Source organism: Canis lupus, chromosome 8 (assembly GCF_003254725.2).
Source record: "Canis lupus dingo isolate Sandy chromosome 8, ASM325472v2, whole genome shotgun sequence".
In the NCBI taxonomy this organism is placed as follows: domain Eukaryota; kingdom Metazoa; phylum Chordata; class Mammalia; order Carnivora; family Canidae; genus Canis; species Canis lupus.
This window is the reverse complement of record NC_064250.1, coordinates 74,127,578-74,142,821: the sequence shown is the minus strand read 5'-3', so window position 1 is coordinate 74,142,821 and position 15,244 is coordinate 74,127,578. Positions and strand designations below refer to the sequence as shown.

Here is a 15,244-nt window from a genome sequence, read left to right as displayed (position 1 = left end):
AGAAGTAAAAAATGAACAATACAGATCAAATACAAAGACTAAAATCATTATCTAAAAGCTTCTGCCTACAAAAGGACAATGAAAGATTTAAGAAGAATAAAGCAAAAAAAAAAAAAAAGAGTCCAAAATCAGATGGCTTTTTCTATGAATTTTACCAAGTACTTTAAGAATTAAGGTAAAACTTTTCAATCTCTTCCAAAACAATATGAGAATGGAAATTGCCCAAATTGATTTAAGGAGGGCAGAATGACTCTGACAGGAAACTCATGCAACGGAAACCACAAGAAGGGACACATGGACAATATCTCAGATGCACATAAATGCAAAACTACTGGCATCCTGAATCCAACAGCACATGGACGGATCGCACAGGATGACCTAGAGGAAATCATGCCTGGGATCCAAGTATGCTTGAACACACCCAGATCATAAATGGGGCCCCTGTATTAACAGAGTGAAGGATTGGATATACATGATTCTTTCCTATGATGCCTAAAACCGCTTGACAATATCTAACACACTTTATCTTCAAAACATATTAACAGTCGAGGCACAAATGTTTCCCTCCGTGAATTAGTCACATTTTATGAAAACCCCACAACCAACCCTGCATTCAAAAGTGAAAACCTGAAGCCTTTCTGTCAATTCAGGAACCACAAAGGGGGCCATTCCCACCATGAGTATTCATCATGTTATACTGAAGGAGAATAAACTGTGCCACCCCATATGTCAGCAGGTTCCCTGGATTATTGTGAATAAAATCACAGAAGAATCATCCAGTGGACAGAGATAGGGAACCTCCTGTGTCACCCTGATAGAAAGAAATAAATCTCCCGTGGGAAAATTAACTTCTCCCTACTGGGAGGGGTGAACCATCCTCTTCACTAGAACCATTTGTGGGACCCAGAAGGCTGCAGAAACAACCCTTGTCAGTTCCTCATTAATTCAATGACCCAAACCCCAAATCCTGGCCTCATATCTCCACAAACCCAACGTCTTGTTGTGTAAGAAGCACAAGGGCTGCCTACTTTGGTCATTGTCTGCGTTTTGTGTTCTCTCTCTCATGGGAGCTCATGAATATGCAACATGAAATACATCTCCAATTAGGTCTGTCATATATCTACACAGTAATTAGTCCAGACAAATAAACATATAGAAGAGAAGGAAACCCTTACTGGGGCAATGACTGGAATTCCAATCCAGGAAATGTAGGAAACAAAGAATAAACGATAATTAAATCAATAGAATCAGAAAAACAACTTTGTATCCATATGATATGATCTGTTGCAGGGTCAAACCCGACAAGCTACAAAACCAAATCCTTAAAGAACAATTTCAGGAAATCTATAGGATACAAAATAAACATAAAAAATATATGTAGGTTTCCACACACTAACAAAAAATATTTATAGTTTAAAGGTTGTATTTAATTATTAATGAAAGACACACAGACAGAGAGAGGGAGAGACACAGGCAGAGAGAGAAGCAGGCTCCATGCAGGGAGTCTAATGTGAGACTGGATCTCTGGACTCTAGGATCACTCCCAGAGCAGAAGGCAGACCTCAACCGCTGAGCCACCCCAGCATCCCTAACAATAAAGTATTTAAAAGGTAATTAATGAACCTTATTACATTGACACCGGTGTTAAGAATATAATATGTAGGATTAGGTATTCTGAAAAAGGTAAAATATTGTACACTAAAAGAACCTACATTGATTAGAGATTTTTAAAAACTCAAAAAGAAATGCAAAGGTCATTTTTTCATAGATTTAGCACTTCATAATGTCAGAAGACATTACACACAGTGGTATAGAGATGCAAAGCAATCCTTGTTAATAGTTGTGAAGAGTCAAATCTAGTTCTGGTGCTGATTATACATTCAAAGGACATGCAAATAGTACCCTCCCTTCACTGATTAAACCAGCGCAACCACGACCCTGCAGCTGAGAGAGAAGCCCCAGGCCCAGGATCCCCAGGTGACCCCGTTCGGGATCAGGACAGAACAAAGACGACTAAACATGAAATCTTTGCTCAGCTGGGTTTTCCTTCTGGCTATTTTAAAAGGTAATTCATGGAGAACAAGGGACGTTCAGTCTGTGAGTTGAGGTGAGTGAGAGAAACAAGGGATGTGGGACAATTTTCTGACCAGGATTTCTTGTGTCTGCAGGTGCCCAGGGTGAGGTGCAGCTGGTGGAGTCTGGGGGAGACCTGATGAAGCCTGGGGGGTCCCTGAGACTCTCCTGTGTGGCCTCCGGATTCACCATCAGTAGCAACTACATGAACTGGGTCCGCCAGGCTCCAGGGAAGGGGCTGCAGTGGGTCGGATACATTAGCAGTGATGGAAGTAGCACAAGCTATGCAGACGCTGTGAAGGGCCGATTCACCATCTCCAGAGACAATGCCAAGAACACGCTGTATCTGCAGATGAACAGCCTGAGAGCCGAGGACACGGCCGTGTATTACTGTGTGAAGGGACACAATGAGGGGACCTCAGTGTGAGCCCAGACACAAACCTCCCTGTAGAAGGGGATCAGGACCACCAGAGGGTGCACACTCCTCACCACTTCTGTCTTGAAGGCCCAGGAGCAGGTGAAGATGGAGGTTCTGGGCAGGTTTCCTGTCAGTGTCTGGGCTTCCTCTCCAAGGAGCAGTTTCCCCCAGGGATTCTCTCTGGACACTTGATTTTGTGTTTACCTCTTCAGTCTCTTTCTTAGAGACTTAGAAATTCAAGTATAGCACTTGCACTTCCTTGTACTTAACCTTTCCTGACCCAAAATATTAATCAATTACAAATAACTCCATTCACATCATCTGAACATATTCACCAGTCCTATTAGCACTCACTGTGGATCACAGGACCCCAAGCTAACATACTTCTTGCACACCACGGTATGGAGGAATCTCCGATCAACACAACAATAAAGAGATGTTCCAGAAAAATGTTAAAATTTCCGGGGAGTGAGTGAGATTCCCAGCATGATATGGTAGGGATGTGGACTCAGAGGTCACTCACACTCACACACACACACACACACACACACACACACAATCATGAAAGTATAAGCTTTTATACTTTCACATGCGTGTTCGTTGGGAGCCAGGCAAGCCTCTCATCACGTCATAAATTCCTGGATTGTGCCAGGGAAGGACACTGGCTCTGGGTGTATGTTGTGGGTCAGTGGTGGGGACAGGGTCCTGCTCCACGAGGGGCTTGTGTGGAGTCAGAGTCCCAACTGTATCAAAAGAGGTAACTCCTGGGTTATTGTTTCATTTCTTATCCTTTGGGTGGAGGAGATGAATGGGGATGGAATGTTAGGGAGCTATCAGGCAATAAAGACTGGACATGGTGTGAGGAATAATTTCACTAAACAAGCATCAAACTGGGAAGACAAAAGAAAGACATGGTCATTCTGAGTAGAAAAAATGCCTTAATCACAGGAAAACTAGCTGGATAATGTATGGAAGGAGCATGAAACATAAAATCATAATACAAATAGGCCAAGATCCTAAAGGTCTCAGATGGAAGCTGTCCTCTCCCCAGGGTCACCAGTGGCCCTGAAGGTCATGTGTACACCATGTGATCAGAGACCAGAAGCTTCTACTGAATCCATGATGATCCTCAGTGTGAGGAGCTGGATTGGAGGACCTTCCACTTGGAGGAAGTAACTCTTGAATCCTTTGGGTGCTGACGTCAGCTCACTGTGTGTGACCTCAACCATCCCCGTGTTGGAACCTAGTGCTCATGGGATGCGGGGAGTAGGTGGGGCCTTAGGGTTGCAGTTACGTCAGGAGGTGCATCCTCATTGTCGGATAAGCCCTTATACTCCTGGACTGGGAAAGTTCCTGCACCCTGGCCCCATGTAAGGTGATGGGGAAAGGACGGGGTAGGATGTGGGTGCTCTCCAGATACCACAGCCTCCTGCACCTGGACCTCAGATGACCCAGACTCCAGATCTGTGAGAATGAGTGTCTGTTGTTTGATTCACCCAGTCCATGTACGATGTTCCAGCAGGGGGCACAGGCTAAAGTCATTTTTTCTTTATTTAAATTGAATTTATCAACATTCACTATACCCTCAGTGTTCATCACATCATGTAAACTCCTTAACCCCCATCACCCAGTTACCCCACTCCCCACTCCTCCCTTACAGTGACCGTCTGTTTTTTTCCGAGTTAAGTGTCTCTCATCATTTGTCTTCTCTAGTCTTACCCCACTAAGTTTCACTCCTTCCTTTATAGTGTCTTTCAATATGAATGAGACCATATCATTACCTTTCTGTAATTGATTTATTTCTCTCAATATAATGCCTCCAGTTCCATCCATATTGAAGGAAACATTATTTCATATTATTCATTATGTCTGACGGCTATGTAATATCCCATTGTATATATAAAGCACATCTTTTTTTGTATATTGTTTATTAGAGTGCGATTAGCCAACATATAGCATAACACCTAGTTCTCATCTCATCAAGGGCCCCCCTCAGTGCCCGTCACCCAGCCACCCTCACATCCCATCCACCTCCCCATCCACTACCTCTTGTTCATTTCCCAGAGTTAAGAGTATCTCAACTTCTGTCAACCTCTCTGATATTTCCTGCTCATTTTCTTTCCATTCCCCTAAAATCCCTTTCACTATTTTTTTTATATTCCCCAAATGAATGAGACCATATAATGTTTGTCCTTCTCCGATTGACTAATTTCACTCAGCATAATACCCTCCAGGTCCATCCACGTAGAAACAATTGGTGGGTAATCTTCGTTTCTGATGACTGAGTAATATGCCATTGTATACATAGACTACAGCTTCTTTATCCATTCATCTGTTGATAGACACTGAGGTTCCTTCCACTGTTTGGCTGTTGTGGACTTTGCTGCTGTGAACATTGAGGTGCAAGTGTCCGTTCATTTCAATAAATCTGTGTTTGGGGTAAATACACTGTAGTGCAATGACTGGGTCCTATTATTTTCCAGGAAATTCCATTCTGTTTTCTGGAGTGACTCAACAAGACTGAATTCCCACCAATAGTTGAAGAGGGTTCCACTTTGTCGATATCCTCTCTTACATTTATTATTTCTGACCTTGTTATTTTATCCATTCTGAGTTGTATAAGTGGGATCTTAGTGTGGTTTCCATTTGTATTTCCCTGATGACAAGTCATGTGGATCACTTTTCTCATCTGCCTGTTGGCCATGTGTAGGACTTCTTTGGAGAAGTGGCTGTGCATTCTCTCCATTTCTTGACTGGATTGATTGTTTTGTTGGGTGCTGACTTTGTTAAGGAAATATCTTGTCCTATTCTGTGGGTTGCCTTTCATTTTGTTGCCTGTTGCATTGTACAGATTCTATGTTGATGAAGTCCTAATAGTTTACTTTTCCCTTTGTTTCCTGTGCCTTTTGAGAGGTGCCTTGCTAGCAGTCACTGCAGCTGAGGAAAAAAAGTTGCTTCCTGAATTCGCCACTAGGATTTGGATGAATTACTTTCTCAGATTTCAGTATTTCATCTATTTTGACATTATGTTTGTATTTGGTGCACCTGAATGGTCCACTTTCATTCTTATGCAATTTTTTTCAGATCCATTTATTTTTTTATTTTTTTAATTTTTATTTATTTATGATAGTCACAAAGAGAGAGAGAGAGAGAGAGAGGCAGAGACACAGGCAGAGGGAGGAGCAGGCTCCATGCACCGGGAGCCCGATGTGGGACTTGATCCTGGGTCTCCAGGATCGCGCCCTGGGCCAAAGACAGACGCTAAACCGCTGCGCCACCCAGGGATCCCTCAGATCCATTTATTGATGAGACGTTCTTTCATTAGATATTTTTTTCTTTCTTCTTGAGGAGTAGTTGCCCATAGAGTTGAGGGTCCATTTCTGCATTCTCTGCTCTGTTCCATTGATCTATGTGTTGTTTTTGGTCACTACCAGGCTATCTTGATGATAAAGACTTTATAATAGAGCTTGTCTGCAAACATTGTGATGCCCTCCAGCTGTAGTTTTTTTTTTCTGTTTTCTTTTTTTTTTCCAAAATATTTCTACCTGTTTGGCAACTTAGGAAAGAAATTGAAGAAGACATAAAGAGATGAAAAACATGCCGTTCTTACAGATTAGAACTATGAATATTGTCAGGGCACCTGTGTTGCTTAGAGTTTGAGTATCTGCAATTGGCTCAGGTTGTGATCCTGGGGTCCTGGGATGGTGTCCTGTATGGGGCTTTTGGGAGCGTGCATGCTTCTCCCTCTGCCTATGTCTTTGCCTCTGTCTCTGTGACTCTCCTGAATAAATATATAAATCTTAAAAAAAAAAAAATAAATCCTGTGAAAATCTCTATGCTGCCCAGAACCTTCTACATATTCAAAGCAATCCTTGTGAAAGCATCCTGGACATTTTTGCAGAGTATGAACATATAATCCTAAGATTTTTATGGCACACACAGAGATATTAGGGACACATTGATGCTCTGGCATGGCCCTGCTGTATTTGTTGTGAGAAGTATCAGGTAACAGCCCTCATCCAGTGAAGGTTGCATTTCTCACTGGAACTAGGACTAACCTGTTGCAAACCATAGGTATCTGTCAAAAAGTCACAGTGGACACAGAGAAAGTGAACAATGATACAAGAGAGTCAGAGATACTCAGACACTTTGGAACGTCAGGTTAAGGATGTTCTTTTATAATGTTTCCCGAAGATGAGGATGTGATGACTCAGAAAGTGTAAAGGATTTTCATAGTATTCCAGTGGGATTTGTGTCTCACCATCACCTGGCAGTGTTGTGTTGTACTGATGGCTGTTAGGTGTGTCCCTTGTCACTGGGTGAACATTTGGTGCCCCGTGTCCTCATTTCAAATCCACCTGCATCTGTGAGTCTCCCTCTGGACATGACATCAGTTTCCTTTTAAGATTTGCTCAGTAGAAACCCTCAAGGGACCTACATGACTTATTTAGCCTTTATCATTTTATTTAAATGCAATCATTTTTGTCATGGAATTTGCAACAACCAGGTAACATGACCTAGTTATGTCAATATCTAACAGCTCTACCATCTTATTCCATAGTCTACTTGTGAACTTACATGACAATGTACTTATTTCAGGGAAGGTAAGTCCACTCATGGTCAGCAAGGCCGGGGGGAGCTCTGAATGCCCAGAAGCAGGACATTGGTTGGCTTTCAAGTTTTCATCAACATTTATACAAATAGCAGCTGTCCCCAGACACGAACACTCAGAAAATAGATATGAGAGGATGGATCATGGGATGGAGCACACAGTTCCTCTTGCAGTGTGCAGCCTTCTACCTGAGCTAGGCTTACATTCATGTCTAACTGCGCAGTACAGTTGGAAATGGATTGTTATGATTTGTTGTTGGTGTTGTTTCCTCTGTAGATGCTCACACTCCACCTTGTTAAGGACTGTTTTAGGGTTTTGTGACTCTCTTCCTGGCTGTATTGGAGAGCCGTTATGAACATGGTCTCCTACCTCTAGCCTGAGATTGAATGTTCGCACCCCCGGGTCTTCAGGGAGCCCTCATAGGAGCCATCAAGCCCTTTCTGTCCTCAGTTTACATCTGAATTCCTTGTTCACCATACCTGTCTTTGAGCTGGTTTATCTCAGGCACATGAATGGGTCTCTAAACGTCAATATGAAAAGCTCCTGTAATGTGAACCTGGGCTGGTCCTCTAAGAGGCTGTCACGAGAGAGGTTCTACATTCTGCCTGCTAATCTCAGAATAGAGGTCAAAGGACCACACAGCATTCAGTTTATGGAAACAAAGCACAACACCTGCGCTCAGAGCCAATGTTAACACATGTTCAGTTTCCTGTCCTTAACCATCCATCACATTGTGCCACTTTTTCTTCTTGGCACTCAGGGGGTACTTAGATCCAGAAAATTTCCCCATTTTTCCCTTTGAGCACCATCATGCCAAGTTTGTCCCCTGCAGGAATAGAATTCTACAAGTTTATATGTTCCTCTCTTGTCCTTGAAATCCTTGACAGTAGTACTGCAAGCAACCTCCCTCCTGCTGTCATCCCCATGGTTGTATCTCCCTAGTGTCAACACCACACAGCTCCAAAACTCAAATACCTGCTCAGTATTCTATTAGGAGTCTTGCTGTTGTTTTTGCAACTCTGATCTATATCATGGATGTTCGAAATGATTTAATAACTGTCAAGCTGTTCCAAGGATTTGAAAAGCCATGGGACCCACTACCCTTCTGACATGTTAACTTCTCCTCCCATATTTTCGTATACTAAAGACGGTGTGGTGAATTCTTTCTGATTTATATGTTGAAGGTGAACTTTGAACTATGGTGTTTTGTCTCAGAATATCATAAACTTATTTTTGCCCCTACTCTGATTTTAGATCCTATGGACTCATTTGTGTTTGTAAAAGCCCATTGAGTATTGTTCAAATATTATATTATGTTTCAGGAAGTACTTACAGACAAATGTGGTCCATACATATAAGGTCATCCAACAAGTGACATAGGGAGCAATGCAAATCCTAGCAGTGAGACTGGGGCTTCAAGGAGGGCACAGATGCTCAAAGGACTGTAATTGCAGGAATATTTTTGGGAGGACTCCATGTCTCTGTGCAGTGGACACAGGTGCGATTTGAGTGGTGGTCTCTTTTTGGAGTCTTCCTGATGCATATGATCCATTCAAAGATGGAAAGGGGGGTACCTGGGTGCATCAATGGTTTAGTGCCGCCTTCAGCCCATGGCCTGAGCCTGGAGATCAGGGATCAAGTCCCACATCAAGTTCCCTGTATGGAGCCTGCTTATCCCTCTGCCTGTGTCTCTGCATCTCTCTCTCTCTCTCTCTCTCTTTCTCTCTGTGTGTGTCTATCATGAATAAATAAAATCTTAAAAAAAAAAACCAAAGATTGAACTCACTACATTTGGAGACAGAACAGAAGTCCTGTATGCAGCCTGCAGGGTAAGGGGGACTGATCTAAGAGAACCAAAATTATGGTTGATCAAAGGCACAAATTGAAATTGAATTGAAACTGAAATCTCCTGCCACATTTGCTATCAAAAATACCTGATAAATCTTGGATACTAGTCCTTGATCTGATACGTCATTTGCAAATATCTTCTCTCATTCTGTAGGTTGTCTTTTAGTTTTGTTGATTCGTTCTTTTGCTTTGCAGAAGCTTCTTATCGTGATGAAGTCCGAATACTTCATTTTTGCTTTTGTTTCTCTTGTCTTCATGGATGTATCTTGCAGGAATTTACTGTGGCCAAGTTCAAAAACGGTTTTGCCTGTGTTCTCCTCTAGGATTTTGATGGAATATTGTCTCACATTTAGATCTTTCATCCATTTTGAGTTTATCTTTGTGTATGGTGCAAGAGAGTGGTCTCGTTTCATTCTTCTGCATGTGGATGTCCAATTTTCCCAGCACCATTTATTGAAGAGGCTGTCTTTCTTCCAATTGATAGTCTTTCCTGCTTTGTCGAATATTACTTGACCATAAAGTTGAACGTCCACTTCTGGATTCTCTATTTTGTTCCGTTGATCTATGTGTCTGTTTTTGTCCCAGGACCACACTGTCTTGAAGACCACAGCTTTGTAGTACAACACCTGAAATCTGGCATTGTGATACCCTCAGCTATGGATTTATTTTTTAAAATTCCCCTGCCTCTTCAGGGTCTTTTCTGATCCACACAAATCTTAAGATAATTTGTTCCAACTCTCTGAAGAATGTCCATGGTATTTTGACAGGGATTGCATTAAATGTGAAAATTCCCCTGGGTAACATTGACATTTTCACAGTATTAATTCTTCCATTCCATGAGCATGGACTACTTTTCCATTTCTTTGTGTCTTCCTCAATTTCTTTCAGAACTGTTCTGTAGTTTTGAGTGTATAGATCCTTTACCTCTTTGGTTAAGTATATTCCTAGGTATATTATGCGTTTGGTTGCAATTGTAAATGGGATTGACTCCTTAATTTCTCTTTCTTCAGTCTCATTGTTAGTGTATAGAAATGCCACTGACTTGTGGGCATTGATTTTGTATCCTGCCACACTGTCAAATTACTGTCGACATGAATGGAACTGGAGAGCATTATTCTGAGTGAAATAAGTCAATTGGAGAAGGACAAACATTATATGGTATTATTCATTTTGGGAATGTAAAAAATAGTGAAAGGGAATAAGGGGAAAGGAGACAAATGAATGGGAAATATCAGAAAGGGAGACAGAACATGAGAGACTCCTAACTATGGGAAATGAACAAGGGGTGCTGGAAAGGGAGGTGGGTGGGCATGGGAGTTATTGGGCACCAGGCACTGATGGGGGCACTTCATGGAATGAGCACTGGGTGTTATGATATATGTTGGCAAATTGAACTCCAATAAAAAATTAAATTTTTTTAAAAACCCGGATAAATCCGTAGATGAGGTTCATGGTAGATATTTTTCTTCTCTTAGATGGAATATAGTATTTGAATGTAAAAGGAATTCATGAAAAACTTACAGTGGATAGGCAGTACTACACTGTTAGTTTAGGAAAGATTAGAAAAATAGAAATATAGGCTATACAATGGAAAATGTTCATTCTGACACCAGTTTATTATATCCCAAACTGCTTGAATGAGCTTATTCTGCATCAGGTAAACTCATCAAAGCGATTACAGAAGGTCACAGAGTTAACTGCATTGGAATACAGTGACTGAGTTGTTAGAGACTTACAAATACAACTACATTACCTGAAAACCTCTGAAATTCAGCTAAATTCTAAATTTAGCAAAATCATGCGATCTCCAATACATGCGGTGTCCACTATTCTAAGGAGCCTTGACATTCTGTCATTCAGGTGTTTCAGAGGGCAGTAAGTCCTGTGGAGAGGAGCACAGGCCAAGAATCTGGAGTTAGACTCACCTGAAAATGTGCACAAGGATACCTTAGAAACCCTCTACAATGTAAGGGGTAGGTTCACATCACTCTATGGGGAAACATGACACCCACAAACCAAGAGTTATATACAAATACAATTACAAAGTACCACGTGGGGGATCCCTAGGTGGCGCAGCGGTTTGGCTCCTGCCTTTGGCCCCAGGGCGCGATCCTGGAGACCGGGGATCGAATCCCACATCGGGCTCCCGGTGCATGGAGCCTGCTTGTCCCTCTGCCTGTGTCTCTGCCTCTCTCTCTCTGTGTGACTATCATAAATTAAAAAAAAAAAAAAAAAAAAAAAAAAAAAAAAAAAAAAAAAAAAAACAAAGTACCACGTGGACACAAGTCTGAAGTCTGAAATATTACCTAATAAAAAAACATAGTTTTTTTAAAATTTTTATTTATTTATGACAGTCACAGAGAGAGAGAGAGAGAGAGAGAGAGAGAGAGGCAGAGACACAGGCAGAGGGAGAAGCAGGCTCCATGCACCGCGAGCCTGAAGTGGGATCCGATCCTGGGTCTCCAGGATCACGCCCCAGGCCAAAGGCAGGCACCAAACCACTGCGCCACCCAGGGATCCCAAAAAACATAGTTTTTCAAAGAAGTAAATATGAACACACAAAGGCAGTCACATCTTCTCTGGTCACAACAACTTGAGAGAAATGATCCCAAGCTGAGTATATCCTGAGACGACATGTATATAGGGACAACCTTCTATTGAATAAAACATCCCAGACCTAACCTTTCATCTGGTAGAGGAGCCCCAGACCCAGGAACAATAGGTGACCCATTCAGCGATTAAGACAAAACACAACATACGATGGAGTCTGTGCTCAGCTGCATTTTCCTTGACACTATTTTTTTAAATATATTTTTATATATTTTCTATTTGAGTCAATTTGCCAACATATAGCATATCCCCCAGTGCTCATCACGTCTAAAGAAGAATGGGCATTTTAAAGAACTGACAGAAAATCTACCATAATATATATGTTAAACCTTTTAAAAAGTCTGTGTGATTTTGATATTTTCATCTAAAGACTGCTAACTCTGGGAAACGAACTAGGGGTGGTAGAAGGGGAAGAGGGCGGGGGGTGGGAGTGAATGGGTGACGGGCACTGGGTGTTATTCTGTATGTTAGTAAATTGAACACCAATAAAAAAATGTTTGTAAAAAAATAATAATTTTATTAGAAAAACAGAAATTATTCCTCAAAAGTTCATAAACATTGAGATATGGGGTAATGTGGTTGAATATGTTTGTTTTACACTTTTTATCACCAACTGGGAGCAGATATTAATTAACCAAGACCATTATGACTCCACTGTGGTAACATGTGGGTTAAAATTGAGATCACAGCTGCCTTTCCTAATTCAACCATACTCGCACCTCACTTTCAGCCTGTCCAGACACCCATCATCCCATGACATCCCTGTTTGGGGACCTCCTGCACTAATGAAAAAGGCCTGTTAATACAGGGTGCTGCTGGATACTCAGAAAGCATGAACAAGTGTCTACTGGCATTCATCTGAAGCTACTATTCCTCTACAGGGAATAGTTTGGAGCTCGACGATTCATGTTTACCCTGTGCTGTTCCTCTGACTTTCACCACCTGACATCAAAAATGGATTCCTGTTTCTAATTCAATATTTTTAATGTAATATCTAGTTTTTTATACTATAAATCGCTCGACTTCCCCTGGAACTTTCCTACAACCCAGCATTTGCACTACTGGGATTTACTACAAAGATACAGATGCAGGGAAGACCACGACACCTACACTCCAAGGTTTATAGCTGAAATGTTCACAGTAGCCCAACTGTGGAAGGAGCCTCAGTTTCCATCAAAATATGAATGGATAAAGAAAATGTGGTCTATGTATACAATTGAATATTAGTCAGCCATTAGAAATGAAGAACACCGACCATTTGCTTCAATGTGGATGGAACTGGAGGGTATTATGCTGAGTGAAGTAAGTCAGTCACAGAAGAACAAACATATGGTATCATTCGTTCAGGGAATATAAAAAGTAGTGAAAGGGAGTAAATGGAAAGGAGAGAAAATGAGTGGGATATAACAGAGAAGTCGACAGAACATGAGAGACTTGTAACTCTGGGAAGGAAGTCTGGGAAGGGGTCTTGGTAAGGGAGTTCAGCGGGGTTGGGGTGACAAGGTGACGGGCACTGTGGGGTCACTTGATGGGATGAGCACTGGGTGTTATACTTTATGTTGACAAAGCGATCTACAATAAAAAATAATTAAGAAATAAAATTAAAAAAAAGAAACTTCAGATAATGAGAAATAATCCTAACCAAAGATGAAAGGACCTATATTCTAAAAAATCTAAAATACATATGAAAGATATTAAAGAAGACAGAAATATATGGAAAACAGTCTATTCTCATGGATTGGAAAAATATTCATATAATGTCTATGCCACCAACAGCAATCTGTGCATTGAATATAAACCCTATCAAAACACAACCAACATTTTTCTAGGGAATGGAACAAGCCTAAAACTTGTAAGTAAACAGAAAAGATTCTGACTAGGTAAAAGAATGTTGAAACAAAAAACAAATCATGGCATCCCGGGTGGCTCAGCATTTTAGCCCTGCCTTTTTGTTCAGGGAGTGATCTTGGAGACCTGGGAAGGAGTCCCATATCACACTCCCTGCATGGTGACTGCTGCTCCCTCTGCCTGTGTCTCTGCCATTCTCTCTGTCTCTCTGTGTCTCTCATAAGTACATAAATAAAATATTAAAGAAAAACAAAGAAGCTACCAGTAGCTTTATAATAGTGCTTCTGAATTGGATTTCTGACATTGAATTGTAATCCAAATTTTGTAACTCTGTGGGAGAGAGGACTGTTTCTGATTTTTTCTTTTGAGATGAGGTTTTCCTTCTAGTCATTTTGTTCAGTGCAGAGTGGCCAAAAACAAGTTGTATTGGGAAAAGGAGAAAGACAGAGAAGAGAAAAAAGGAAAGAAAAATAAAAAAAAGAAAAAAGAAAAAAAGGAAAAAAAGGAGAAAAAAGAGAAAAAAGGGGGAAGCAAACAGAAATAAAAACAAAACAAAACAAAAAAACAAGGGGGAGTATCCTCTGATTCTGTATACTCTAAGTCCCTCAAATTCCCTGGAACTTTCCTGTGCTGCTTGGTCAATAATTTGTTTTTCCCCTGTCTGTCTAGCTGGTCTTCTGGGGGAGGGGCCTGTTGTGCTGATTTTCAGATGCTAGCACTTGGGGAGCAGCTCAGCTCCCTGCCTGGTGCAGGGCTCAGTGAGTCATGTTTAAGATGTTTATCTGGTGAGGCCACTGTGAGGCTCAGTGGGGATTGTTTACACCGTGAGGCCCCAGGAGGAACAACCACTGTGGTGGTGGCCAGCTCTGGAGCCCTGGATTCAGCTCCCACATTAACTACGTAGCTCTCCATCTGCAGGGGTTTGGATGCTCCGTGGGCGGGGCCACTGATCTGCACAGCTCTGGGCAGGAGTGTCCTTGTTGTCTTAGGCCCTCCTGGCTTCTGCCTGTCCCAGGGGGGAGGCCGGATCTTGGGCTGTGTCCCTGGCACTCTGTGCTCCCGGACCTGCGCTGTTGGATTCACATTTCAGGCCACACATCCCCCTCCACACTGAGCCTCTTCCTCTGCCTCTGCCACCTCTGTGCTGCTCCCGGGGCTGCACTGCTCCCTCCATAGAGCCTCTGCCCAAACCCTCCAAGCTCCTCCTGGGGCCGCGTAACCCCCTCCACACAGAGCCTCCGCCCAGGCCCATCCGAGCTGCTCCCAGGCCCGCCGTGTGTGCTGCAGCCCTTTAGGGAGCTCGGCCACGGGGTGTGGCACTCTCCCCAGGGTGCAGGTGCTCTGTTAGTGACCCCGAGAGCCTGAGGGCATCCCCGCCCTCCTGGAATCCTTCTCTAACTCCCAGCGAGCGCCTTTCCACCCGGGGAGATTGGTGAAGCCCCTGCTTCTCTGGGATGGGGCTATCCTGTCCTGGGGACACTCACCCTGGCCTTAGCAGGCTCCTTATGGGGCCCCTCCCCTTTGGGTGCCTTTTGTTTCTTTATTTATTTTTTCCCTGTCTTCCAACCTTGAGAGAAGTGTGAACTCTTCTCACTGTAGCATTCCAGCTGTTCTCTCTTTAAATCTCAGGCCGAATTCATAGATTTTCAAGAGGAGTTGAAGGTTACCTAGGTAATTACCAAATTACCTAGGTAATTTGGTGGGGAGAGGTGACTTGGGGACCCTACTCTTCCTCCATCTTGCCCCGCCTCCTCAAACTCTCCCTCTTTGCAGAGGACATGATATTTGTATATAAACTCCAAGAGATACCACCTAAAATTTCTAGAAAAGACATA

General features: G+C 42.4%; 1 gene segment (V, D, J or C); it reads left to right on the top strand.

The window, feature by feature from the left end:
- Positions 1–1,928: 1,928 nt before the first annotated feature.
- On the top strand, positions 1,929–2,512 carry LOC112670958 (immunoglobulin heavy variable 3-74-like). The segment is given in 2 exon segments: positions 1,929–2,065; positions 2,169–2,512. Coding segments are annotated over 2 exon segments (378 nt in total).
- Positions 2,513–15,244: the final 12,732 nt, after the last annotated feature.